The following is a 26,016-nucleotide window of genomic DNA, read 5'->3' on the forward strand; positions in this document are numbered from 1 at the left end:
AAACGTCTGAAAATGAGCCTTCCAGCTCAGCAAACCATAAGACCATAAGACATAGGAGTGGAAGGAAGGCCATTTGGCCCATCGAGTCCACTCCGCCATTCAATCCACTTACCCGCATTCTCCCCGTAGTCCTTAATTCCCCGAGACAACAAGAATCTATCAATCTCTGCCTTGAAGACATTTAGCGTCCCGGCCTCCACTGCACTCTGCGGCAATGAATTCCACAGGCCCACCACTCTCTGGCTGAAGAAATGTCTCCGCATTTCTGTTCTGAATTTACCCCCTCTAATTCTAAGGCTGTGTCCACGGGTCCTAGTCTTCTCACCTAACGGAAACAATTTCCTAGCATCCACCCTTTCCAAACAAACCTACATCCAGAACCTCAACCTGAGCTACAAATCTTCTCAAAATTCGCGTACACCTACGGGCACAATATTCTAAAACAGGCTCAAAAATGGGAAACTAATGCCATTGGACAGAACACCACCTGTGAACAGCTGTACTTCCTGCATGAATGCCTAAAGAAACAGGTACTACCTAAATATCTGAAATACAAACTTCCCCTTATCATCCCACTAGCCAAAAGAATAGCAGAGAAATATGGCCACAGACTGCTTAGAGAAATGATTAATGATGCCCACAATAGACCCCGTAAATACAATCGGGAATTTTGCGCCAAAAGACTTTACTCACTAATGCAACAGACTATGAATGGACAGACACAGTACAAAAAGCCATAGACATTAGACAGTGACAAACACAGAAAATGAAAAAAATAACTAGACCTGCAGCAAAAATTAGACAAGCTTATGCAAAATAACAACACTGACAAAACAAAAGCAGAGGTAAAAAAACCTATCTGACTGAACCTTAACAGACACTGAAGTAAGAGGATTAAATTACAACTTCCAGGATGTGGACAAGAAAGATTTCTTAACAGCATAAGAAACAAGACTGAAAGACAACCAACTCACAGAAGAAACCTAGCAAACCATCAGACAGACAGTCGCACCAACATTAAGCAGGATAAAGGAAGGAAACACGCTCAATTCACAAGAAAGAAAAGCACTAGAAAGACTAAAAAATGTTATCCTGCAGACAAAGAACACTAGACAGTCATTTTAAATCAAAGAGACGACATTGAGAAAGTGAACACACTACTTGCAGATACCAACACATACCAACAAGTGGCGATAGACCCGACCCAACTAGAGAACCGAATCACAACCCTACTCAAAAATAAACCTCAGAAATCTGGAGAAATAAATAAGACTGACTTCCAAAAAATGAAACCAGATGGATCCGACACATCACGCTTCTCTGGATCACCCAAAATTCACAAACCAGGCGCCCCCCTCAGACCCACAGTCTCGCTACCTGGAACACCAACTTACAGATTGGCCAAGCAGCTACACCAAACACTAAAACACTTAGTGGAAGACTCACACCGCTCCATCTACTCCACCTAAGAATTCCTGAAGACCATTAAAGACACCAAGACAGAAGAGGTCTCCTTTGATGTAATAGCTCTGTTCACATCCATCAACATCAACCTGACCAACGAAACACTGACTGCACTATTAGTAGAACCAAAGACACATACACCAAACATTACCAACTTCATCAGCAAGGACAATATCGTCAAGCTAGTGGACCTATGCCTTAGCACCCACTTCACCTTCAACAACAAAACCTGCAGACCAATGGAACACCCATGGGAGCTCTGATATAATGCAGAGACTCGAACAAACAGCTCTGTCAACCATCCAACTTAAGCTTTGGATCTGCTATGTGGATAACACCTTTGTCATCACTAAACTAAACAAATTAGAAGAAATCTTCAAGACCATCAATCGTACCCTTACTGGCATAAAATTCGCTAAAGAGGAGGAAAAACAACAACAAACTGCCATTCCTAGATGTTACAGTAGAACAAACAGCCAATGGGGAACTTCAAACCAGCGTCTACAGGAAAACAACACATGTGGACAAAATATTGAACTACAGAAGCAATCATTTCAACATCCACAAATTAAGCTCCATTAGAAAATTATTTCAAAGAGCCACCACACATTGCAGCATAAAGGAACTATGCAGAGCAGAGGAAAATCGCCTTGATAGTATATTAAAAAAGAACGGGTATCCAATAAACACCTTCCGCCGATTTCTCAGCAACAAACCCAAACAAGCAGACAATATATGTCCAGAAATCCTAGCCACTCTCCCCTACATCAAAGACATCTCGGAAATGACTGCCAGACTACTCAGACCCCATGGCATCATGGTAGCCCACAAACCCACCAACACACTAAAACAGTAGCTAAAGAACTTGAAAGACCCTAAACAAACAATAACCAAAACGAATGTAATTTACAAAATACCTTGCAAGAACTGTAACAAACACTACATTGGACAAACAGGCAGAAAACTAGTGACCAAGATACACGAACATCAACTAACCACAAAAAGATATGACCCACTCTCACTAGTATCCTTACATAAGGATGGGGACCGACACCACTTCGACTGGGACAACACATCCATCCTAGGATAAGCCAAACAGAGACATGCATGAGAGTTCCCAGAAGCATGACATTCCAACTGGAACACTATCAAAAAACACATTGACTTGGGATCCCGTTTACCACGCCCTGAGAAAAAAAAAAGAACTGGAAATGACATCATTGTGGGAAATGGCATCGCCACAGGAAATGACATCACCAAACCAAGGAAACCCAAACACCAGTGCTTCATCCGGAGGCTCACTGATGATGTTACCTAGTATGGTGACGAAGCATCTGAAAACAAACCTTTCAGCTCAGTGAGCAAACCTACATCCAGAACATCAACCTGAGCTACAAATCTTTTCAAAACTCACTAACAGAAGTGACTAGTGGTGTTTTAATCTGAAGGAGAAGTTGAGAAGGAGAGTCCTTCATGTTAACCTCAACCGGTGCAGGGATTGAATTCATGCTGTTAGCACCACACTGCTTCCCGAACCAGTCGTCTATGCGCCTGAGCTAATCAGCCTTCAAACAAAGAATTCCTATTGAATTGTTGTAAGATATCAGCTCCACCTCAATTGGGGTCCAGTGTCCAAGTCTGGGTAACATGGAAGATGTAAAAGCTTTCGACAAGTTATAGGAAAGATTAATAAGAATGGTTCCAAGGATGAGACAGTTCAGCCATGAGTTAGTTTGAGAACTGAGGACTAAGTTCCTTCGAGAAGATTGCATGGAGATTTGATAGAATTGTTCAAAATCATGAAATGCAGAGAACCAGAGGACAAAAGTTTAAGATAAGGGCAGCATAGGAATGATCATAAATGGAATAAACTGCCTGAGAATGATGTGGAGATAAATTAGATTGTGGTTTACACACAAAATTAGATAAGCAACTAATGATTAAAAATTTGCAGTATTAAAACAAAAGGTGGGGGCAGTTGAACTTCTCTTGCATAAAGCTGTCATGGCCTTCATGAGCCAATGAACCCCTCTTTCTGCCATAACACAGTCAAATTGCTGCAATATGGCTCTGCTAGGAGAGGGGGCAGTATTTAGAAACAAAAATCAGGAGGTCATTCACCGCACAATGTCAAATGTTCATGATACTCTTCGGTATCTATCGGGGGACAATTAAGAGAAACCAAGAGTGTTCCTTCCTGCTTCTTCACTCGTTCTAGCTGGAGTATCACTTGGTATTTTGTGTGCTAAGATGGAAAACTCCAGACTGTGAGAGATCACACTGTGTTTCATTAACACACGATGCAGTGCATTGCTGTTTGGATAAAAATGTAATCCTTTTCTTTTCAGAAACAATGTGATAAATTTGTGGGATGTGAGCTTTCGCCAGCTTTTATTGCACAACCCTAACTGCTGTCCTTGTGAGGGTAGGGAATAGCTGCCTCTTGAACCACTGCAGTCCTTGGGGTAAGGTACAGCCACAGTGCCATTAGCAAGGAGTTCCAGGGTGTAGATCCAGCCAACAGTGAAGGCTGGTACAGTTCCACATCAGGAAGGTGCGTGGCTTACAGGGGAATTTGCAGGTAGAGATGTTCCCAACCATTAGTGGCCTTTATCCTTCTAGGTGGTTGTGGGCTTGTCAAAGGAACCTGACTATTTGCTGCAGCGCTTCTTGTAGATGGTACACGCCGCTGCCACTGTGTCTGGGCAATGAAGGGAGCGAGTGGATATGGTGACAATCGAGAAGTGATGGTCTCAAGATACTTGAGTCTTGTTGGAGCTGCAGGGAATCCAGCAAAGTGAAGAGTATTCCAATTTCATTGGCATCCATTTTTAGAAGCTATTTTGCTTAAAAACAGGTCAGATAAATCTGACGCCTTACCCTCAAGAAGGAGTCTAACACTGCATTTCCCATGTACTCAATTACAATCATCATGGGTTTACCTGCAAAAAAGGAATCACAGTGTTAGTGATGTTAGAATATAGTGCTGTAGAACGCACAGGGAAAACCTGAAATTACTGAACAAAGGCACTCTCATTCACAAGACACCGAGTTCTCCAACAGTCACATGGGTTGTTTTAATTAGTTTACAGCCACCGGCAAGTACAGTAACAGAAAAATTGAAGAATTTTGAAAAATTACAATCACCAAATACCATCAGATACCTGCAGCTTCTACACAAACAATATTACGAGCAAAGCAAAGTTTAGGATGTTGGAGCAGCATTCAATGTTGATTTAAATCATTGTTTCAATAAAACATTTTGAAATGAATTTTATTTCTAAATGATGCAACAACGAAAAGGAAATTTTGAAAATAAAATCCCTACAATTTAGGGCTACTTGGCCCATCAAAGAGCATCTCACCTCACCCCATATTTCCCTGACTAACCCAGCTAGCCAGCACATCCCTGGACACTACGAGCAATTTTGCATGGCCAATCCACACTGACATGCACACCTTTGGACTGCGGGAGAAAACTGGAGCAAACCCACACAGACACAGGGAGAATGTGCAATATCTACAGTTACCCACAGGTGGAATTGAACCCATGTACCTGGTACTGTGAGGCAGCAATACTAATCTCTCAGCTACCGCCCTACTCCAGATTTTAAGATAATGGCTTGAATAAACTGCCCCATCAGTATTAATAGTCTCACCTCTAAATCAAAAGGTTACAGGTTCAAATCCCACTTCAGAGCCGATGGACTAGGATGGGACTTCCAGTGCAGTACTGAGAGATTGCCTCACTGAGACCCATCTTCGCAAAGAAACATTAACCTCAGGCCCCACCTGCCTCCTCAGGTAGGTGTGAAGGTCTCACGGCTCCATTTTGAAGCTGAAGGACGTCTGAGCTAATAGTCACCCTTCGATATACGGGGCTTTGCTCAGTTTCCTCAACCAAAGTGGCCACGTTTCATGAAATGGGTGAGAAAAACCAATTCAAATGGCCTAAAATCATGAGAGGTGCTAGGGAAATGCAAATTCTTTCTTTCTTTGTTGTAGTATGACTTCATCCTTCTCTCACCTATTATGAATGCTATTTGACTCACAACCCTTGGAGAGAGTGAGGTCTGCAGATTCTGGAGATCAGAGTCAAAAACTGTGGTGTTGGAAGACCACAGCCAGTCTGGACGCTGCCTGACTGGCTCTGCTTTTCCAGCACCACACTTTTTGACTCAGAACTCTTGGAGCCTTTTCTCCACAATCATGCTGCTACTCTGCTTCAAACATTGAGCTCTGAGGAAGGGTCACTGGGGCCTGATACGTTAACTCTGACTTCTCTTCACAAATTCTGCTAGACCTGCTGAGCTTTTCCAGCGATTTCTGTTTTGTTTCGTGATTGAGAACTGTCCGACTGCTCTGTCTTCTGAAAATGTGCTCGTTCTGTGTCACAGAGCAATTTCCCTGGCAGTAGATCCATTTCAAAGACTGAACACCAATACACATTGGTGCACACTATGATCTAGACATTCGCTGAGTCAGGATGGTTAGCAAGCCCTTTAACGATGGTGGGCGCATTGTGATTCCAGATTTCCCAATTTTCAACAGTGTCTTTTCTGGGTGCAGGGTGGGGAGAGAAGCAAGTCAGGGACCTCAGAAACATTATGGAATCACTCTCGGTGTTTTAAAGGGTCATGGTTCACAGCAGCTCAGAATTGTCATGATAAAACCTTTGAAGGTTGAATTCAAAATGTCCTCATCATGAATCCTCAAATCCTTTTTTTTCACATTTCAAAAATACGCGCATAAAAGCATCTTTATATGCATACATAGCTACTAAAGCAATTCAGATCTGTACAGTAACACATGACGAAACAAAGAAAGATTGGAGTTTGACTCTATCCAACAAACAAGTCAAAGGCATTTCTTAGCTGTGCAAGACTTTACGTGTATTTGAGGTGGGTGGTGTGGGGATGTCCGATAACAGAACGGACCCCAATTTAACTTCAGCAGTCAGACCTCAGGCAGTGGTCTTTCCCCACTTCTTGAATCCATGCCGGACAATGACCCCCCCACCCCATCCCCGCCACACAAATGATGAGCTCCCAGCCAAGCACAGTGACCATGGAGGGCTCCCCTAGTGGGAAGACCTTGGTCTCCATGCCCTTGTGACTGACCACTGCTGCTCTTTCACCAGGGTCTGCCTGAACTGGTCCTGAGGTACCCTTATTCTGGAGCTTCTCACAGTCTGTAAGGTCCTGAGCCTTTTCACAGCAATGGCCACCTCTGCCTGAAGTCATTGCTGGGACTGAAGAATTGCCAGATACATGATTGGCAGCTCTTGGCGGCAAGACCTCTGCCCTTATAGACATGGAAACCTTGATGCCAGTGAACTGCCTGACTGACTCCAAATTCCACTGGGATTTGTGAAAACAATCACAGTGCAGTTGCCCTGAGCGTTCTAGCTAGACGTGCAGGATGAATAGGCCAGACGGCATAGAGGAGCAGGAAAATTGACATTTTGGGCAAAAGCCCTTCATCAGGAATACGGCTGGCAGCCTTGGGGGTGGAGAGAGATAAATGGGTGCAGGGGGTTGGGGGGTGGGTGGGCGCTGGGGGGAAGGTAGCTGAGAGTGCGATAGGTAGATAAAGGTGGGGGTAGAGATGATAGGTCAGAGAGGAGGGTGGAGTGAATAGGTGGGAAGAAAGATTGGCAGGGAGGACAGGTCATGAGATCAGAGCCGAGTTGGAAGGCTAGATTTGGGATAAGGTGGCAGGAGGGAAATGAGGAAACAAGTGAAACTCACATTGACGCCATGGGTTGGAGGGTTCCATGACAGAAGATGAGGCTTTCTTCTTGCAGGCATCAGATGGTTAGGGAGTGGCGAAGGAGGAGGCCCAGCACCTGCATATCTTTGCCGGAGTGGGAGGGGGAGTTGAAGTGTTCGACCATGAGGCGGTGGGGTTAGTTGGTGCAGGTGGCCCGGAGATGTTCTCTGAAGTGCTCTGCGAGTAGGCGACCAGTCTCCCCAATGTAGAGGAGACGGTGCCGGGAGCAACAGACACAGTAAATGACATTGGTGGAAGTGCAGGTGAAAGGTACCAAAGGTCTGGCTGCTCAGTTTGTTGATGGCACAAATATAAGTAGGAAAGGAAGTTGTGAAGATTACATAAGAAGTCTACAAAAGGATGTTGATGTGTTTGGTGTGCAGGAAAAAATCTGGCAAATCGAGCATAAATTTGGGTAAAATTGTTCATTTTGCAGAAAGAACAAAAAAAATCTAGTGTGAGATTAATAGTTCTAAGGTGCAGAAGGATCTGAGTGTCTTAATACATGAAGTGCAAAAGGATAGTGTGTAATATAGTAACTAATTAGCAATGTAAATAGAACGTTAATTTTTATTTCAAGGGGTATTAAAGTAGGGAGGATAGGCTTCAGTTATACAGTGCATTGATGAGACCACCTCTGGAATGCTGTGTACAGTATTGGTCTCCCTATTTAAGGAAGGATGTATATGCATTGGAAGATTTTCTCGATTAAAACTTGGATTGGATGGGTTGTCTTATGAGGAAAGATTGATCAGGCTAGGCTTGAATCTGCAAGATGTTAGAAGGATGACAGGCAATTTGATAGTAACATATAAGATCCAGCAGGGTGTTGGCAGGGTTCTTGTGGAAATATGTAGAATTTGGGGCCACTGATTAAAACTAAAAGATTGTCCATTTAAGACATGTGATGATACTATGGCTTTGAGAGGTGCACTTTGTCCTGTTTTTAATGAAGAGAGTTTGAGACAGAGGTGTCGAGCAGTCTGGTCCATGCCAATAAAGTAAACAGCTTGAGAGGCCTTGGGTTTTTTTTTAATAGTTGGAACAACTGAAGCAACATGAAGGGGTGGGTTCAAGTTCCCATAGAACCAGGATGTTAGTTTAATTTTCAGCAGTTGCTGGGGTTACGAAGCTGGGTGTGGAAACTGTTATTCCTCTCTCTGTTACAGCTAAAAGCTGAAGTTCTCGCTGCTGTGAGAATTCGATGTGACACAATCTATTTTACAGAATTTGCCTTTGCCTAAGGGTGCGTTTATGGGATGTTACTATATTGCGACAGTTATTAATTAGTAGTTAAATCACGTTACGTTTTACAATCGAGTTAAGTTACTCAATTTCTTCTTTCTTTTGTTTACATTTTAATTACAGTGTATAATAAAGAGAGTTTTGCTTCAAGCCCAGTAGTTTGACCAGTTGAAATTGCATGCGGAACACAACACCTCATACTTGCTTTTAAACTTGCCTTTAGGGTCTGGACAATATTCTTAATATATTTTGAGGGGGTTTGGTCTGGTCCATAACAGACAAAAATATGGAGAATACTTTTCTCATTTAGGGTCTGGAGTCTGTGGAATGCCCTTCCTTGAAAGGTGACAGAAGAACAGTCTTGGGATCATTTCAAGGCACATAGATTCTTGATAAGAGAGGGGGCTGAAAGATTACTGGGGTAAATGGGAATATGGAGTGATGAGATCAGTTATGATCAGTTATGATATTATTGACTAACTGAGCAGGCTTGAACAGGTGGCTTAGTTCTGCTCCAAACTTATATATGACATTTGCAGCATGAAGTGAACACACTGGCCACATCAGAAGCAGCTGGAGGAACTCTCAAAACGCTTCTTCCTTCTGTTGCTGGGGCGTGACTGATCTCAATTTTATTCGCCTGATCTCTTCAGTATTACCAATGTTGAGCAGCAGAAAATCCCTTGTAACTATTCCTCCAGGAGAAACACCAGCACAGTTATAGCGCGGAAACCATTCCACTTAATTACAGCAATCCCATCAAGCACCACTATGAGATGCCCAATAACCTAATATGTAACTAATTTACCCCCGACAGAGAAACTCACATCGGAGAACTACCACAGAACGAATCCATTTAAGTGATTCGACCACGAGTTCTGGAGGTTTTAAAATCTGTTCATTTTCTTAAATTGTGCATGTTACCTTTTAGCAGGTTGAGTTGCTAGATAATGACAGCAGCGATTCAAGTCACACGGACATTTTCACAGAAGTACCTACCTCTTGTGATAACTCCTTCAAGCCGGAGGATGTTCGAGTGATCAAATTGCCCCATTATACTTGCTTCTGTCAGGAAGGTGCGCTTCTGTTTCTCTGAGCAGCCAACTTTCAGTGTTTTGATGGCCACTGGGAGCTCTCGCTTACTGGGGAGCTTAAGGCATCCTCTGCATACTTCCCCAAACTCTCCTACAGGAGACGACAAACACTATCAGTACATCTACAACGGTGATTTACTTTGTGTAAGGGAAGGGAGTCATTGTTGTGTCTTCGTGTAGGTTCAGGATGCTGTCACGCAGGTTACATGGTGGAGGGGGGGTGGGGGGGGGGGGGAGTGGCATTGCCATTGAGTACTGGTGAGGATCATACAGGGTTTGAGAGTGTGGTTTAGAGATAAATTAGATTCCCTACAGTGTGGAAACAGGCCCTTCAACCCAATAAGTCCACACCGACCCTCCAAAGAGTAACCCACCCAGACCCACTTCCCTCTGAATGATGTACCTAACACTATGGGGCAATTTAGCATAGCCAATTCACCTGACCAGCACATCTTTGGACCTTTTGTTTTACATGTTTATATCAGGATAGAGCAGCATGGTGGCTCAGTGGTTAGCACTGATGCCTCACAGCCTTCGATTCCATCCTTGGATGACTATCTGAGTGAAGTTTGCACATTCTTCCTCTGTCTGCATGAGTTTCCTCCCACAGTCCAAAGATGTACAGACTAGGTGGATTGGCCATGGAAAATGTAGGGCTGAGTTTGAGTGGGATGCTCTTTGGATTGAATGACCAGCTTCCACACTGTAGGGATATGTCCTTATGCACTTACCAGGCATTGAGGTGTGCTAATTGTGGGTGAGGTTTTTTTTTAGATTAGATTAGATTACTTACAGTGTGGAAACAGGCCCTTCAGCCCAACAAGTACACATTGACCCGCCGAAGCGCAACCCACCCAGACCCATTCCCCTGCATTTATCCCTTACCTAACACTACGGGCAATTTAGCATGACCAATTCACCTAACCTGCACATTTTTGATTGTGGGAGGAAACTGGAGCACCCGGAGGAAACCCACGCAGACACGGGGAGAATGTGCAAACTCCACACAGTCAGTCGCCTGAAGCGGGAATTGAACCCGGGTCTGTGAGGCATCATTGCGAACCACTGTGCCACGGTGCTGCCCACTAATGCTAAGGTGTCCAAAAATGCTAAGGAGGTCTGACAAACTGAAGGCTGAGGAATAGTAATATGTTGGACAGGACACTGGGGAGTTCCTTTGGCACAGCAGCATATTGTAATCTGTTTACCTAAGAGTAGGGGCATTTGAATTGTTGACACTTTCTCCCAAAACAATCCAGATTAATGATGCAGACATGTCAGTATGCTGTCTGGGGACGGGTAAGATTTCCTGGCATCCTACAAAAGGACAAGTTCCCTCCTGAGCAGGGAAAGATGAACAGCTTTAAAATAAGAATGCAACAAAAGAGAGAGTGGAACTCAAGTGGAAAATCTATTTTATTTTATTTCATTTCCCTCAGTTTGATCCCCTAGTTTGGCTGCTCACAAGAATGTCAGTGATTCGATTTCCCCCCAAAAAACACATTGTGCTGATTTAAAATGAACGAGACTTTGGAATAAACTGCTCGTTTGCATAACCAAGAGAGCAGAAATGTTCTGTGTGAGTCGCAGTAAGCAAGATGCAGAGTATAATTGCCTGTACATTGCTAAAATTTCAAGTGGTAATTGCTATATGTTATATGAGTTCAGCCACAAAAGCAAGGAGCAGTAATGTAAGATCCACTCTCACAGCAGCTATGTGTGTGCCCATTAAATCAGCCATTTAAATCTCTGGAAACTCATTCAGGATGCTCAGATGATGAGCTGCATATATACCTACCATACTAAAAAAAAGGAAGGTTAAAGTTGCCGCAATTGTACCAGGCCATTGAGCTGCTCTCTCGTTAGAGAAAGATGACTGCGAGCAGTTTGACCTGAGGATTACACCTCAGATGAGGAAAAAGGTTAAATTATAAAATTCCTACCATGTGGAAACAGGCCATTTGACCCATTGGGTCCTCATCAACTCACTCAACAGCATCCCACCCAGGCTCACCCCCTCACCCATCTCTGTACGCCTGTATTTTTGCATACCTAATCCACCAAGCCTGCATACTACAGGCAACTTAGCATGGCCAATCCACCCAACCTGCTCATCTTTGGACTGTGGAAGGAAACCGGAGCAAACCCATGCAGACGCCGGGACAATGTGCAAACTCCACGCAGTCACCCGAGGTCGGAATCAAACCTGGGTCCCTGATGCAGCTGTGCTAACCACCAACCTGAATAACCTCAGCTGGTTTGGAAAGTGAACCCACGCTGTTGACATCACTCTGGTATCACAAACCTAACTGTCCAGCCAATTGAACTGACCGAATGGAGCTTTTCAAACAAAACATTGGCTGGTATATTTGAAGTTGTTGCCTCCTATGCAGAGGGGCCTGGGAAATTAGAGTAGGAGTAGGCTATTTGGCCCATCAAGCTACTCCACAATTCATAGTTTATGGTTGTTGTTCTGTCACAAAGCTGTTTCTCCAGACATTCCCCATATCACTCAATATATATAGAAACACAATAAAAAGACCGATTTCGGAGGGATCGTACTGGGAACTTTGACAGAGGGATTGAGATGTAAATGTGGGGCCCTTGCTGCTTATAAGATACCCTTCTAGGATCTTTGTTCACCAGCACATTGACAGTTATGTCATCAAATTTTCCCTCATCACAGAATAGGCAAGCTCAGTGCTGAACACAGCCCATGATGATTGAGTACTCAGCCTAACCACATTCAAAGTTAAAAATCACACAACACCAGGTTATAGTCCAACAGGTTTAATTGGAAGCACACTAGCTTCCAATTAAACCTGTTGGACTATAACCTGGTGTTGTGTGATTTTTAACTTTGTACACCCCAGTCCAACACCGGCATCTCCAAATCATAATCACATTCATTACATGATATGGCTTCATGCTCATGAATACTCTGCAACTGATAAACTTTAAAAAGAAAAACAAATTTGTAAATCCTGACTTTGTAGCAACTTTGAAGCAATTTTTCAGGTTGGGAAGGCTGTGCCTTTTTTAAACCCAGCTAAAAGGCATGAACTCAGAGAACTGTTCATTTGAAACTGGTGGAATGGAAAATATGTAAGACAAATCTGAGTGATGACTGTCTTTTCCTGTTTACAAGGGAGTATCTGATCTCTACAGTCACTACTTTATGAGGTCTCCAGTTCCCACTCCATTTTCTGCCATGCCAGAGTCAGTGTCCTGAATCTTAATTTTTGTTTTGTTGCCCTCTTTCTGTACACGATGACCAGTACCTCCTCCAATAACTCTCTCGATCTTGATGCAGGAAAGGTCCAGTTCTTTGGCAAAAAGATGCACTGCTTGGATGGGATCTTCACAGGTGTCTGGATCAATGTAGGTTCTTCGACTGGGGATCTTAACTGCAACAAAAAGACAACTTATATTCATATGAAAGTCCAGACAGGAGCCCAAACTGAGCAAAATAATGCACTGAATTGGTGTGAGGTTAAGGGCTAACCCTAAGATCGACCAATATTATTCTTGACAAACCACTAGCACCAAAAAGAAGCTTTAGCATACAAAAAGGCTGCCAATTCAGCACACAGTATTGAGTTTTCCAGGAGATGTGGTTCAGCACTGACAGTATGTTATACAAATGCAACTTATTCTGTTATAAGTAGATTGCATCCTTCTGTACTTTATTCCTTACATGACCTATGCCATCTCTCAGCTCTTTGACAAGCTAAACTCCATTCAACATATTTCAAATCAGAGTAGAAAATGTGCCTTGCTTCCACTTCGTAACCATCAGCTCTCTCTCTCTCTCTCTCTCTCCTTGCAATTATGAAGTCAATTCTTACTTACTTTTAACGGAACAATGTGGCATACAACTGAGTTTAATTTCTTAATCCAAAGCCAGCAGAGACAATGGAATTGAAGTAACTTTTCAATTGACGAAAGGCCATGAATGAGTCATCAATGTTGCTTATCTATCTTCCGCTCTGACCTCTCATTATGGAGTTTTAGAAGTCAAATTACACTGCATTAAAATGAAGAAGCTCAACTAGTTATTCGATTCTGTGGGTGACAATCATATTTGCATTCCTGTAATTTTCAAAGGGGGTGTTAACTGTAACAAAAAGACAGTCCATATTCTTGTGGAGGTACAGGCAAAGATCCAACACACACTTTGAACCCAGTACCTCATTACTGCTGCATGGATGTTGTGGAAATCAGGACCCCATGCCCGTTGTTACAACACCGGCCATCTTCCACATATGTTACATTACAGAAAATAATATATATCTGCTTACACATTTATTTTGCCCGAAACATCGATTTTCCTGCTCCTCGGATGCTGCCTGACCTGCTGTGCTTTTCCAGCACCACACTCTCAACTCTAATCTCCAGCATCTGCTGTCCTCACTTTCACATAGTTATGTTTACGCTAACACTTAAAGCTCTGGTGACACAGTGGTAGAGTTCCTACCTCAGCGCCTGAAAGTCTGCGTTCAAGTCCCACCTGCACCAGAAGTCTGGCCGAACAGGTTGGCATGTCAAAAATAAGACCAAAGGTGGTCAGGGAGGGGTAAAAAAAATGCTTGCCTGGTCAGTGACACGCACATCCCATGAACAACAACAGAAAAATAAAAATGAGCTGCATTAAATTAGTTACCTGAGATGTATTCCGACCAGTGCTTAGTTTCCTTGGTTTTCAATACAGCTGACCCATCAAGTGTATCATTATCATGGTCAGCCAATATGGCTTTACCCATTTTGCAGCACGTTACAAGAATGCACGTGGATGTTGGCCAACAGGTAACTCATAACACAGAAGTGATTCTGGGAGCTAATTACTGCAGATGCTGGAATCGGTACTAAAACCAAAATGAAAAATGCTGGCGATCACAGCAAGTCAGGCAGCATCCATGGAGAGACAGCAAGCTAACCTAGAGTCGAGCTGACTCTTCATCAGAGCTCCAATAAAGAAGCATCAAGATCAAAATGTTAGCTTGCTCTCTCTCCATGGATGCTGCCTGACTTGCTGTGATCGCCAGCATTTTTCATTTTCAGACAAGGGAATATGGTCAGCTCTCCAGTTCAAGTTAAGTTTAAACTGTGCACACAGTGTAAGTACCAACTGGAGGCTCTCAGACTGATCACATACCAGATACAATGTTTCACCAAAATATAATAATGTGAAGTCCGGCACAACATTCTTTGAATGCTCTGGAGCATCTCGGTATTGACTGTGGTGAAGCAATGCAACACCTCTGCAATCATTTTTCCACTTTAATTGTACGGTTTGGGTCAATGCTGCAATCATTTCATTCACCCCTGAACTGCATCAATCTTTGGATAACAATGCACTCAGTGTTGAACTCACTTCCAAAGGGCACTAGATAATGAATGGACTTTACAAAGCAAGTCATAATGATCTCATGTGCGCAGAAATAAATGACCCTTTCTTGGTTGAATATGTGTTAGACTTTTAACAAAATTGTGCAGCTAAGCTGAGATGCATTTATATTGATTCATGTCATGATTTAAAAGATTTCCTCTGACCAGCCTGCAATATTAAACCGGATTAGGATTAGCATCGGGGCATTGCATCGTTACTATTGAATAAATCTGTAGAGAAATAGTGCCTCATAATTTTATTTGTATTATAGTCCAAAAAGGATTGCTTAACAAGCTGGTGAGGTTTCTTATAAGCAACAAAAAGTTCTCTGTGTAAAGGAACTTTCTAGTCAGTATTTAATACTGGAAATAAAGTCATTAAAAAGAACGATACTTAGCAATCAGATTTAGCAAGCTGGAAATAAACTTAAGAATCAAGTCTTTGGTTAGACCACAGCTGGAATGCTCTGCGCAGGTCTGGTCACCACACTATAGGAAGGATATAATTGCACTGGAGGGAGTTACAGAGGAGATTCACTAGGATGGTGCCTAGAGTGGAGCACTTCAGCTATAAAGACAAGCTGGATAAACATGGATTTCTTTCTTTGGAGCAGAGAAGGCTGAGGGCGGGGGGGAACCTTGAAAGACATCCATAAGACGATGAGGGGCATGGACAGGGGGTAAAAAATACAGCTGTTCCCTTCAGTTGAAGGGTCAAGCACAAGGGGGCACAGCTGTAAAGGGAAAGACAGGAGGATTAGAAAGAATTTGCCGGAAAAATCTTTTCATCCAAAAGGTACTGGGAATCTGGAACGCACTGCCTGGGAGAATAGTTGAAGTACGTATTCTCACAACCTTCAGAACAAAATACTTGGATGAGCATTTGGATGTCATAATATTCAAAGCTATGGGCCTAGTGTGGAAAGTGTAGATTGCTGTATATTTTAGCAGGACAGACTAAATGTACTGCATGGCGAAAGTGAGGACTGCAGATGCTGGAGATCAGAGTCAAAATTAGAGTGGTGCTGGAAAAGCACAGCAGATCAGGCAGCATCCAAGAAGCAGGAAAATCTATGTTTCGGGCAAAAGCCCTTCAGATTCCTGGTAAAGGGCTTTTGCCCAAAATGTCGATTTCCTGCTCCTCGGGTGCAGCCTGACCTGCTGTGCTTTTCCAACACCACTCTGATCTTAGACTCAATGTACTCCACGTCATAAAAGAGCGGACAAATGTATGGTCTACAAGGCAGTAACGGGTTATGGAACGCCAGGCAGGAAAGTGGACTTCCGGCCTTGAATTTTTTCTTATTATTCTTTCACAGGCATCATTGCCTAAGCCAGATTTATTACCCATCCCTAATTGCCCAGAGGAGATTTAAAGTATCAACACTGTCACACGATGGGCCAGACCACGTCAGGATGTCCCTGAAGGATATTCGTCAACCAGATCGGTTTTTTCTCGACAACCAACAATGGATTCATGGTCGACATTAGACTCAGATATTTACTGAACTAAAACTCCACTATCTGGCAAGGCAAGATGTAACCCCAGCTCCCCAGGACATGACCTGAATTATTAGTCTAGTGACAATACCACTAGGCCATCAGATCCCTCACTCAATCTTACCAAATGGTTGAACAAACTTCGGGGTCTGAACAGGCTCCACTTGCTCCAAGATTTTTAAGTTCTTGTGTTCACTCTTGTTTCTGAATGGTTAATGTAATTGTTGGCAAAAAACTGTACCAAGCTAACTCACGAGTAGGCGAAGGCACGTGCTGGGTCTATTAGCACCAAGGATACACATTTGGAATAAAACAAATAGTGCTGGGAATATAAATGTTTTCGAAAAAGATACAGTTAATAACTCAAGAAGCCTGACTGGAAAGGAATACTGTTTATTGTTGAACACCAATGTAGAGCCATACTCACAGCATCTATTGGCCAGTCCCATCCCTGTCTCTGGAATCCAAAAGCACAACAAAAAATATTTCAAGTAACTAAAAAAGGGTGAAATTGCACACAGGAAATATATACATTGTCCAAAATAAAACGTTACGCTGGCAGTCCATGAACAACAACAGATTGTAGTTATAAGGGACTGTTGCGTGTAACATGCTGCACCCCAGTTTCCCGATGGAAAGAGGGAGGACTCTGGCAGAGAGAGCCCTCCACTGGGGACTCCCACAGCCTGGCAGCAAGTAACAACATTAACACGTGGCCGGGCGTTCAGTAACCATGTCATCACATGACCGGGCGGTGAGTCACCACATCAACACAGGACCGGGCAACGAGTAACCACGTCAACACACGTCCGGGCGATGAGTAACCGCGTCAACACACGTCCGGGTGGTGAGTAATCACGTCAACACGTGTCCGGGCGGCGAGTAACAACATCAACATGTGTCCGTGCGGCGAGCAACCATGTGAACACTTGTCCGGGCGACGAGTAACAACATTAACACATGTCCGGACAGTGAGTAACCACATCAACACATGTCCGGGCGATCAGTAATCACGTCAACACGTGTCCGGACGACGAGTAACCACATCAACATGTGCCTGGGCGGTGAATAACCGCGCCAACACGTGTCCGGGTGGTCAGTAGTCACGGCAACACGTGTCTGGGCGATGGGTAACCATATCAACACACATCCGGGTGACGAGTAACCACGTCAACACACGTCCGGGTGGTGAGTAATCACGTCAACACGGGTCCGGGCGGCGAGTAACAACATCAACATGTGTCCGTGCGGCGAGCAACCATGTGAACACTTGTCCGGGCGACGAGTAACAACATTAACACATGTCCGGACAGTGAGTAACCACATCAACACATGTCCGGGCGATCAGTAATCACGTCAACACGTGTCCGGACGACGAGTAACCACATCAACATGTGCCTGGGCGGTGAATAACCGCGCCAACACGTGTCCGGGTGGTCAGTAGTCACGGCAACACGTGTCTGGGCGATGGGTAACCATATCAACACACATCCGGGTGACGAGTAACCACGTCAACACACGTCCGGGTGGTGAGTAATCACGTCAACACGGGTCCGGGCGGCGAGTAACAACATCAACATGTGTCCGTGCGGCGAGCAACCATGTGAACACTTGTCCGGGCGACGAGTAACAACATTAACACATGTCTGGACAGTGAGTAACCACATCAACACATGTCCGGGCGGTCAGTAATCACGTCAACACATGTCCGGACGACGAGTAACCACATCAACACGTGCCTGGGTGGTGAATAACCGCGCCAACACGTGTCCGGGTGGGCAGTAGTCATGGCAACACGTGTCTGGGCGATGGGTAACCACATCAACACACATCCGGGTGACGAGTAACCACGTCAACACACGTCCGGGTGGTGAGTAATCACGTCAACACGGGTCCGGGCGGCGAGTAACAACATCAACATGTGTCCGTGCGGCGAGCAACCATGTGAACACTTGTCCGGGCGACGAGTAACAACATTAACACATGTCTGGACAGTGAGTAACCACATCAACACATGTCCGGGCGGTCAGTAATCACGTCAACACATGTCCGGACGACGAGTAACCACATCAACACGTGCCTGGGTGGTGAATAACCGCGCCAACACGTGTCCGGGTGGTCAGTAGTCATGGCAACACGTGTCTGGGCGATGGGTAACCACATCAACACACATCCGGGTGACGAGTAACCACGTCAGCACACGTCCAGGTGGTGAGTAATCACGTCAACACGCGTCCGGGCAGCGAGTAACAAGGTCAACATGTGTCCGGGGGACGGGTAACCACGTCAACACGTGTCCGGGGGACGGGTAACCACGTCAACACGTGTCCGGGGGACGGGTAACCACGTCAACACGTGTCCGGGGGACGGGTAACCACGTCAACACGTGTCCGGGGGACGGGTAACCACGTCAACATGTGTCCGGGGGACGGGTAGCACATCAACACGTGTCCGGGGGACGGGTAACCACGTCAACACGTGTCCGGGGGACGGGTAACCACGTCAACACGTGTCCGGGGGACGGGTAACCACGTCAACACGTGTCCGGGGGACGGGTAACCACGTCAACACGTGTCCGGGGGACAGGTAACCACGTCAACACGTGTCCGGGGGACAGGTAACCACGTCAACACGTGTCCGGGTGACGAGTAACCACGGCAACACGTGTCCGGGGGACGGGTAGCACGTCAACACGTGTCCGGGGAACGGGTAACCACGTCAATACGTGTCTGGGTGACGAGTAACCACGGCAACACGTGTCCGGGGGACGGGTAGCACGTCAACACGTGTCCGGGGAACGGGTAACCACGTCAATACGTGTCCGGGGGACGGGTAACCACGTCAACACGTGTCTGGGCGGCGAGTAACCACGTCAACACGTGTCCGGGGGACGGGTAACCACGTCAACACGTGTTCAGGCGGTGAGTAACCACGTCAACACGTGTTCAGGTGGTGAGTAACCACGCTAACACACGTCTGGGCAGTGAGTAACACCGTCAACACGTGTCCGGGCAGCAAGTAATGTCAACATGTGTCCAGGTGGCAAGTAATCATGTCAACACGTGTCCGGGGGACGGGTAACCACGTCAACACGTGTTCAGGCGGTGAGTAACCACGTCAACACGTGTTCAGGCGGTGAGTAACCACGCTAACACACGTCTGGGCAGTGAGTAACACCGTCAACACGTGTCCGGGCAGCAAGTAATGTCAACATGTGTCCAGGTGGCAAGTAATCACGTCAACACGCGTCCGGGCAGCGTGTAATCATTTCAACACATGTCTAGGTGGTAAGTAATCACATCAACACATGTCCAGGTGGTGAGCAACTATGTCTCATGGTGTGTCTGGACACCAGCCATAAAAGGACACATCCCCTGAGGTTGTCAGCAGCGGGGTCCTGAGCACGGCTCCTGACCCTGGGGTCGATGTGAAATTGCGTCCGAGCAGGGTGACACACAGACGGGGGCTCCACCGCACGCCTGAGCATCCTCCGACCAATGCACGATGTTGGGTCCGTGCACCATCATTTTCAGGTGACCAATGGCAGTGGCTGCGAACTGAATGTTCACTGCTGCCCTTTGCTGGCCAATCCCTGCAGCAACATCCAGCCCAGGGTCCTCTGTCACCCAGGATCCAGCCAAGGCCTAGGCACCGAGTACCTAGACCAGGGCTCTCTGTCAACCAGTACCCAGCCAAGACCAAAGCACCCAGTACGCAGACTAGGGCCCTCTGTCACGCAGTACCCAGACCAGGGCCCTTTGTCAACCAGTATCCAGCCAAGGCCTAGGCACCCAGTACCCAGCCCAGGGCCATCTGTCACCCAGGACCCAGCCAAGGCCCTCTGTCACCCAGGACCCAGCCCAGGGCCCTCTGTCACCCAGGATCCAGCCCAGGGCCCTCTGTCACCCAGGACCCAGCCCAGGGCCCTCTGTCACCCAGAACCTAGAGCAGGGCCCTCTGTCACCTAGTACACAGCCAAGGCCTAGGCACCCAGTACCCAGCCCAGAGCCATCTGTCACCCAGTACCCAGACCAGGGTCCTCTGTCACCCAGGACCCAGCCAAGGCCAAGGCACCCTGTACACAGCCCAGGACCATCTGTCACCCAGTACTCAGGCCAGGGTCATCTGTCACGCAATACCCAGCCACGGCCTAGGCACCCAGAACCCAGACCAGGGCCCTCTGTCACCCATAACCTAAACCAGGGTCCTCTGTCAACTAGTACCCAGCCAAGGCCCAGGCACCCAGGACCCAGCCTAGGTAACCTCTGTCAACCAGTACCCAGCCCAGGGTAATCTGTCACCCAATACCCAGCCAAGACATAGGCACCCAGTACCTAGACCAGGGCTCTGTCACCCAGTACCCAGCCAAGGCTCAGACACCCAATATCCAGTCCAGTGACCTCTGTCACCCAGTACCCAGACCAGGTCCCTCTGTCACCCAGTACCCAGTCCAGGGCCGTCTGTCACCCAGTACCCAGCTAAGGCCTAGGCATCCATTACCCAGCACATGGCCCTCTGTCACCCAGTACCTAGACCAGGGTCCTCTGTCAACTAGTACCCAGCCAAGGCCCAGGCACCCAGTACCCAGCCCAGGGCCCTCTGTCACCTAGTACACAGCCCAGGGCCCAGGCACACAGTACCCAGCACAGGGCCATCTGTCACCCAGTACCCAGCCAAGGCCCAGGCACCCAGCACATCCCAGACTCTGGTCACCCTCACTGCTTTGCCCCTCCCTCCCGCCCTCGAACCCACAATGGTGGAGGTGCAGATTCCAAGACAGGCCCAGGCCCAGCTCGAGTCAACCAATTTCCAAACGTTGATCAGATTCTGGTAAAAGGTGGGCAGTATCTTGAGGGAATCCTGAAGACCCTCATAGTCTATAAACAGGAACTGTGTGTTGTAACTGAGGTGTACCATCTGGGAGGCAGCTCGATGTGAAACCGTGGAGAGTAATATCCCTCTGTCAGCAAAGACCTATCAGTTTACAAATTAGAATCAGTCACTGAGCTTGCTTTTACTGATTTTCATGAGGGAATATTCTAGGCTTCTATTTTGTTTATTTTGCTGTATTTGTTCATGAGAACTGAGCATAACTGACCAGACCAGTATCTATAATACATCCTTAATTGCCCAAAGATTTAACCATATTCAGAGTGCAGTGGCATTGTGAAGGCAACAATCTCTCCCTCAATGTCAGCAAAACGAAGGAGCTGGTCATTGACTTCAGGAAGCAGAGTGCAGGACATGCCCCTCTCTGTATCAATGATGCTGGAGGTGGAGGTGGTCATCAGCTTCAAGTTCCTACGGTTAACTATCACCAGCAATCTATCCTGATCCAATCACAGCGGCACTACAGTCAAGAAAGCACTCCAACGTCTCTACTTCCTCAGAAGGTGAAAGAAATTCAGGATGTCCACAATGATGCTGACCAATTTTTATAGATGCCCCATAGAAAGCATCCTACCCGGATGCATCACGGCTTGGTATGGCAACTGCTCTTTCCAGGACTGTAAGCCCAGTCCATCATGGAAACCAGCCTTCTAGCCACTGATTCCACCTACACTCGGGAAGGCAGCCAACATAAGCAAAACCCCTTCCAGCTCAGATATAATCTCTTCCACCCACTTCCATCAGAAAACACATACTGACTTTAGATTTAAGAACAGCTTCTTCCCTGCTGTTATCAGACTTATGAACAGACACCTCATATCTTAGAGTTGATCTTTCTCCACATCTTCCCTGTAGCTGTAGCACTATATTCTGCATTCAGTTCTATGTAAGGTATGATTTGTCGATAGCACGCAGGACAATACTTTTTACTGTATCTCTGACAGTAATAAATCAAATCAGAAATTCATCATGAGACGTCTGATTTCCAACTTCAATAAACCTGCCACCATCTGAGGTTTCTCAAATCTCTGAGTTATTCAGACTGCTTCCTGACAAGGTGCTTGCATATTCTTTCTGATCAATGCATTATGCCGAATGCATCCACCCAGAGAGCTAATGGTGGAGAAAGTTGCAAAGGCCACTAGGCGAGACATACCGCTGTGCTGGGCAAGGAGCACGAATGAGCTTTGCTGCTTAACTTGAGTTCCAATGCTCCCCATCCTGACTCCTGCTACCTCTGGTCCAATTGACTCTACTTCCATTGCTGGCATCGATCAGGTCTCAGGCTTGGGCTCCAGGTACTATCGTCTCCCTCCAGCTTCTACTCAGCTCAGTTCCCAGTTCAGGCTGCTTGGGTCTTCACTTGCTTGTTTCTTCTTCTGTGGGATATGGGCAACACGGGCAGGGCCATTACTTGCTGCCCATCCCTCATTGTGCAGAGTTAAGCAGCTCGCTTGGCTCTTTCAGAAAGCAGTTCAAAGTCAACTACGTTGAGTCTAGACTGGGGAAACGGAAGGCAGATTTCCTTCCCTGAAATTAACCAAGTGGAATTTCATCACCGGCCACAGTAGTTTCAAGGTCACCATTCTGAGAATAACTTGCAACTTCGATGTGTCAATTTGTTCAATTTGTTAATGTGAATTTGAACTTTTGTCCTGAAGCATTGTCCTGGGCCTCTGAATGACTATAGTCCAGTGACATTACAACCATATTCCCCAGACTGCAGTCCACTTGCAGCCTGTGCTTATTTTTTCCATAATTGCTCAGGGAATGTGGGTGTCACTAGCTAAGCCAACATTTATTCCCATCTTTAATTGCCCAGAATACAGTTGAAAGTCAACCACATTGCTAATGATAGCAGACTTCCTTCTCTTGGTCTTTATTGAACCAGATGAAGTTTCCTTTTATAACAATGAGCATGGTTGCTATCAAGCTAGCTTTTTATTAACTCCAGCCTTTTACGAAACTCAATTTCATCACCTACCATGGTGGGATTTCAACCAATGTCCCCAGAACATTAACTTGAACTTTACCACTAGGCCATTGCCTCCCCTTGAAAGAAAGAAAGATATTGTCACTACCAGATCAACACTGGCACTTTGGACATTCAACAAGGTTCCCCATGGGACACTGATTAGCAAGGTTAGATCTCATGGAATACAGGGAGAACTAGCTATTTGAATACAGAACTGGCTGAAAGGTAGAAGACAGAGGGTAGTGGTGGAGGGTTGTTTTTCAAAGTTTGTGAGAAGATTTGTAACTCGGGTGCTCGTTGTTGTGGTTCTGTTCGCCGAGCTGGGAATTTGTGTTGCAGACATTTCGTCCCCTGTCTAGGTGACATCCTCAGTGCTTGGGAGCCTCCTGTGAAGTGCTTCTGTGATCTTTCCTCCGGGATTTATAGTGGTTTGTCTCTGCTGCTTCCAGTTGTCAGTTCCAGCTGTCCGTTGCAGTGGCCGGTATATTGGGTCCAGATCGATTGAATCAGTGGATGAGTGCCATGCCTCTAGGAATTCCCTGGCTGTTCTCTGTTTGGCTTGTCCTATAATAGTAGTATTGTCCCAGTCGAACTCACGTTGCTTGCCATCTGCGTGTGTGGCTAGTAAGGATAGCTGGTCATGTCGTTTCGTGGCTAGTTGGTGTTCATGGATGCGGATCATTAGTTGTCTTCCTGTTTGTCCTATGTAGTGTTTTGTGCAGTCCTTGCATGGGATTTTGTACACTACATTGGTTTTGCTCATGCTGGGTATCGGATCCTTCGTTCTGGTGAGTCGTCTGAGAGTGGCTGTTGGTTTGTGTGCTGTTAGGAGTCCGAGTGGCTGTAGTAGTCTGGCTGTCAGTTCGGAAATACTCTTGATGTATGGTAGTGTGGCTAGTCCTTTGGGTTGCGGCATGTCCTCATTCCGTTGTCTTTCCCTTAGGCATCTGTTGATGAAATTGCGCTGGTATCTGTTTTTGTTGAATACATTGTATAAGTGTTCTTCTTCCTCTTTTTGCAGTTCTGCTGTACTGAAGTGTGTTGTAGCCCTTTTGAACAGTGTCTTGATGCAACTTCTTTTGTGTGTGTTGGGGTGGTTGTTTTCGCAGTTCAGGACTTGGTCTGTGTGTGTGGCTTTCCTGTATTTTCAGACTGGTTGTTTTTCAGACTGGAGGTCTTTGACCAGTGGAGTGTCACAAGGATCGATGCTGGGTCCACTACTTTGTATCATGTATATAAAAATGATTTGGATATGAGCATAAGAGGTATAGTTAGTAAGTTTGTGAACGACAGCAAAATTGGAGGTGTAGTGGACAGCAAAGAAGGTTAGCTCAGATCACAATGGGATCTTGATCAGATGGGCCAATGGGTTGAGGAGTGGCAGATGGAGTTTAATTCAGATAAATGTGAGGTGCTGCAATTTAGGAAAGCAAATCTTAGCAGGACTTGTTCACTTAATGGCAAGGTCCTACGGAGTGTTGCTGAATGAAGAGATCTTGGAGTGCAGGTTCATAGCTCCTTGAAAACTGAGTCGCAGGTAGATAGGGTAGTGAAGAAGGCGTTTGGTGTGCTTTCCTTTATTGGTCAGAGTATTGACTACAGGAATTGGGAGGTCATGTTGCAGCTTATTGCGTGCAATTCTGGTCTCCTTCCTATCGGAAAGATGTAGCGAAACTTGGAAGGGTTCAGAAACAATCTACAAGAATGTTGCCAGGGTTGGAAGATTTGAGCTATAGGGAGAGGCTGAATAGTCTGGGGCTGTTTTCCCTGGAGCGGAGGCTGAGAGGTGACCTTATAGAGGTTTATAAAATCATGAGGGGCATGGATAGGGTAAATAGACAGTCTTTTCTCTGGGGTGGTGGAGTCCATAACTAGAGAGCTGAGGTTTAGGATGAGAGAGGAAAGATATATAAGGGACCTAAGGGGCAACTTTTTCACGCAGAGTGTGGGAAGTGCATGGAATGAACTGCTAGAGGAGGTGGTGGAGACAACTGCAACATGGGTATATGAATAGGAAGGGTTTTAAGGGATATGGGCCGGGTGCTGGTTGATGGGACTTGATTAGGTTGGGATATCTGGTCGGCATGGACAAGTTGGACCAAAGGGTCTGCTCTGTACATCTCTATGACTCTATGACACTCACCATTCACCCAGTGGGAGCAGAAGAGGATTTGAGGGCTGTTCAATTTCACCAAAGGTGACCATCAAAGATAAGCCTTACAGGGGAGATTCAATTCATCATGGAGCAGGGTGAACAGGAGACCTGTATAGAAAAGGAGTTGACTCCAAATGGGGAGGTACGGAATGATGCAAAAACGCAGGTGCTGAAATGATTAAAAATACCAGCTTTCAACTATACACAGTGAGACATACGTAGGGCATCCCTGGGAAGAGTGTGTGTCACTGACAATCCTACACTGTAGAAAGAGAAACAAGTGCAGAAGGTTCTCAGTCAGCTCCCCAGTTTGATTAATAACTGTAAATGTGATTGGAGTGAGTGCCAAGTATGTAAAGTTAGTTGAAGGGCTACCCCCCCCTCTGCACAGCTGGGCAGATCAATGCCCAGCAACTATTCCCACTGGGCCCCACAGCACTGGGATCAATGAGAGCATGTGGCTGCTGAACCCAAACTAGGAGAGTATCGTGAGCAGCAAAGGTAGGAACATGACAGCTGTAAACATCATGGTT

The 26,016-nt window shown here is 45.9% G+C and overlaps 1 protein-coding gene across 4 annotated transcripts in view; it reads right to left on the reverse strand.

The window, feature by feature from the left end:
- LOC140453661 (ephrin type-A receptor 7-like) overlaps positions 1 to 26,016 on the reverse strand; it is a 596,634-nt gene that overhangs the window by 51,917 nt on the left and 518,701 nt on the right. For all 4 annotated transcript variants that reach the window (XM_072548551.1, XM_072548549.1, XM_072548548.1 and 1 more), the window contains 3 exons: positions 12,857 to 12,982; positions 9,481 to 9,666; positions 4,345 to 4,406 (listed from right to left, as the gene is read on the reverse strand). In XM_072548551.1, the coding sequence (XP_072404652.1) occupies positions 4,345 to 4,406; positions 9,481 to 9,666; positions 12,857 to 12,982 (374 nt within the window). The remainder of the gene's footprint in view (positions 1 to 4,344; positions 4,407 to 9,480; positions 9,667 to 12,856; positions 12,983 to 26,016) is intronic.

This window comes from Chiloscyllium punctatum, chromosome 27 (assembly GCF_047496795.1).
Source record: "Chiloscyllium punctatum isolate Juve2018m chromosome 27, sChiPun1.3, whole genome shotgun sequence".
Taxonomy (NCBI): domain Eukaryota; kingdom Metazoa; phylum Chordata; class Chondrichthyes; order Orectolobiformes; family Hemiscylliidae; genus Chiloscyllium; species Chiloscyllium punctatum.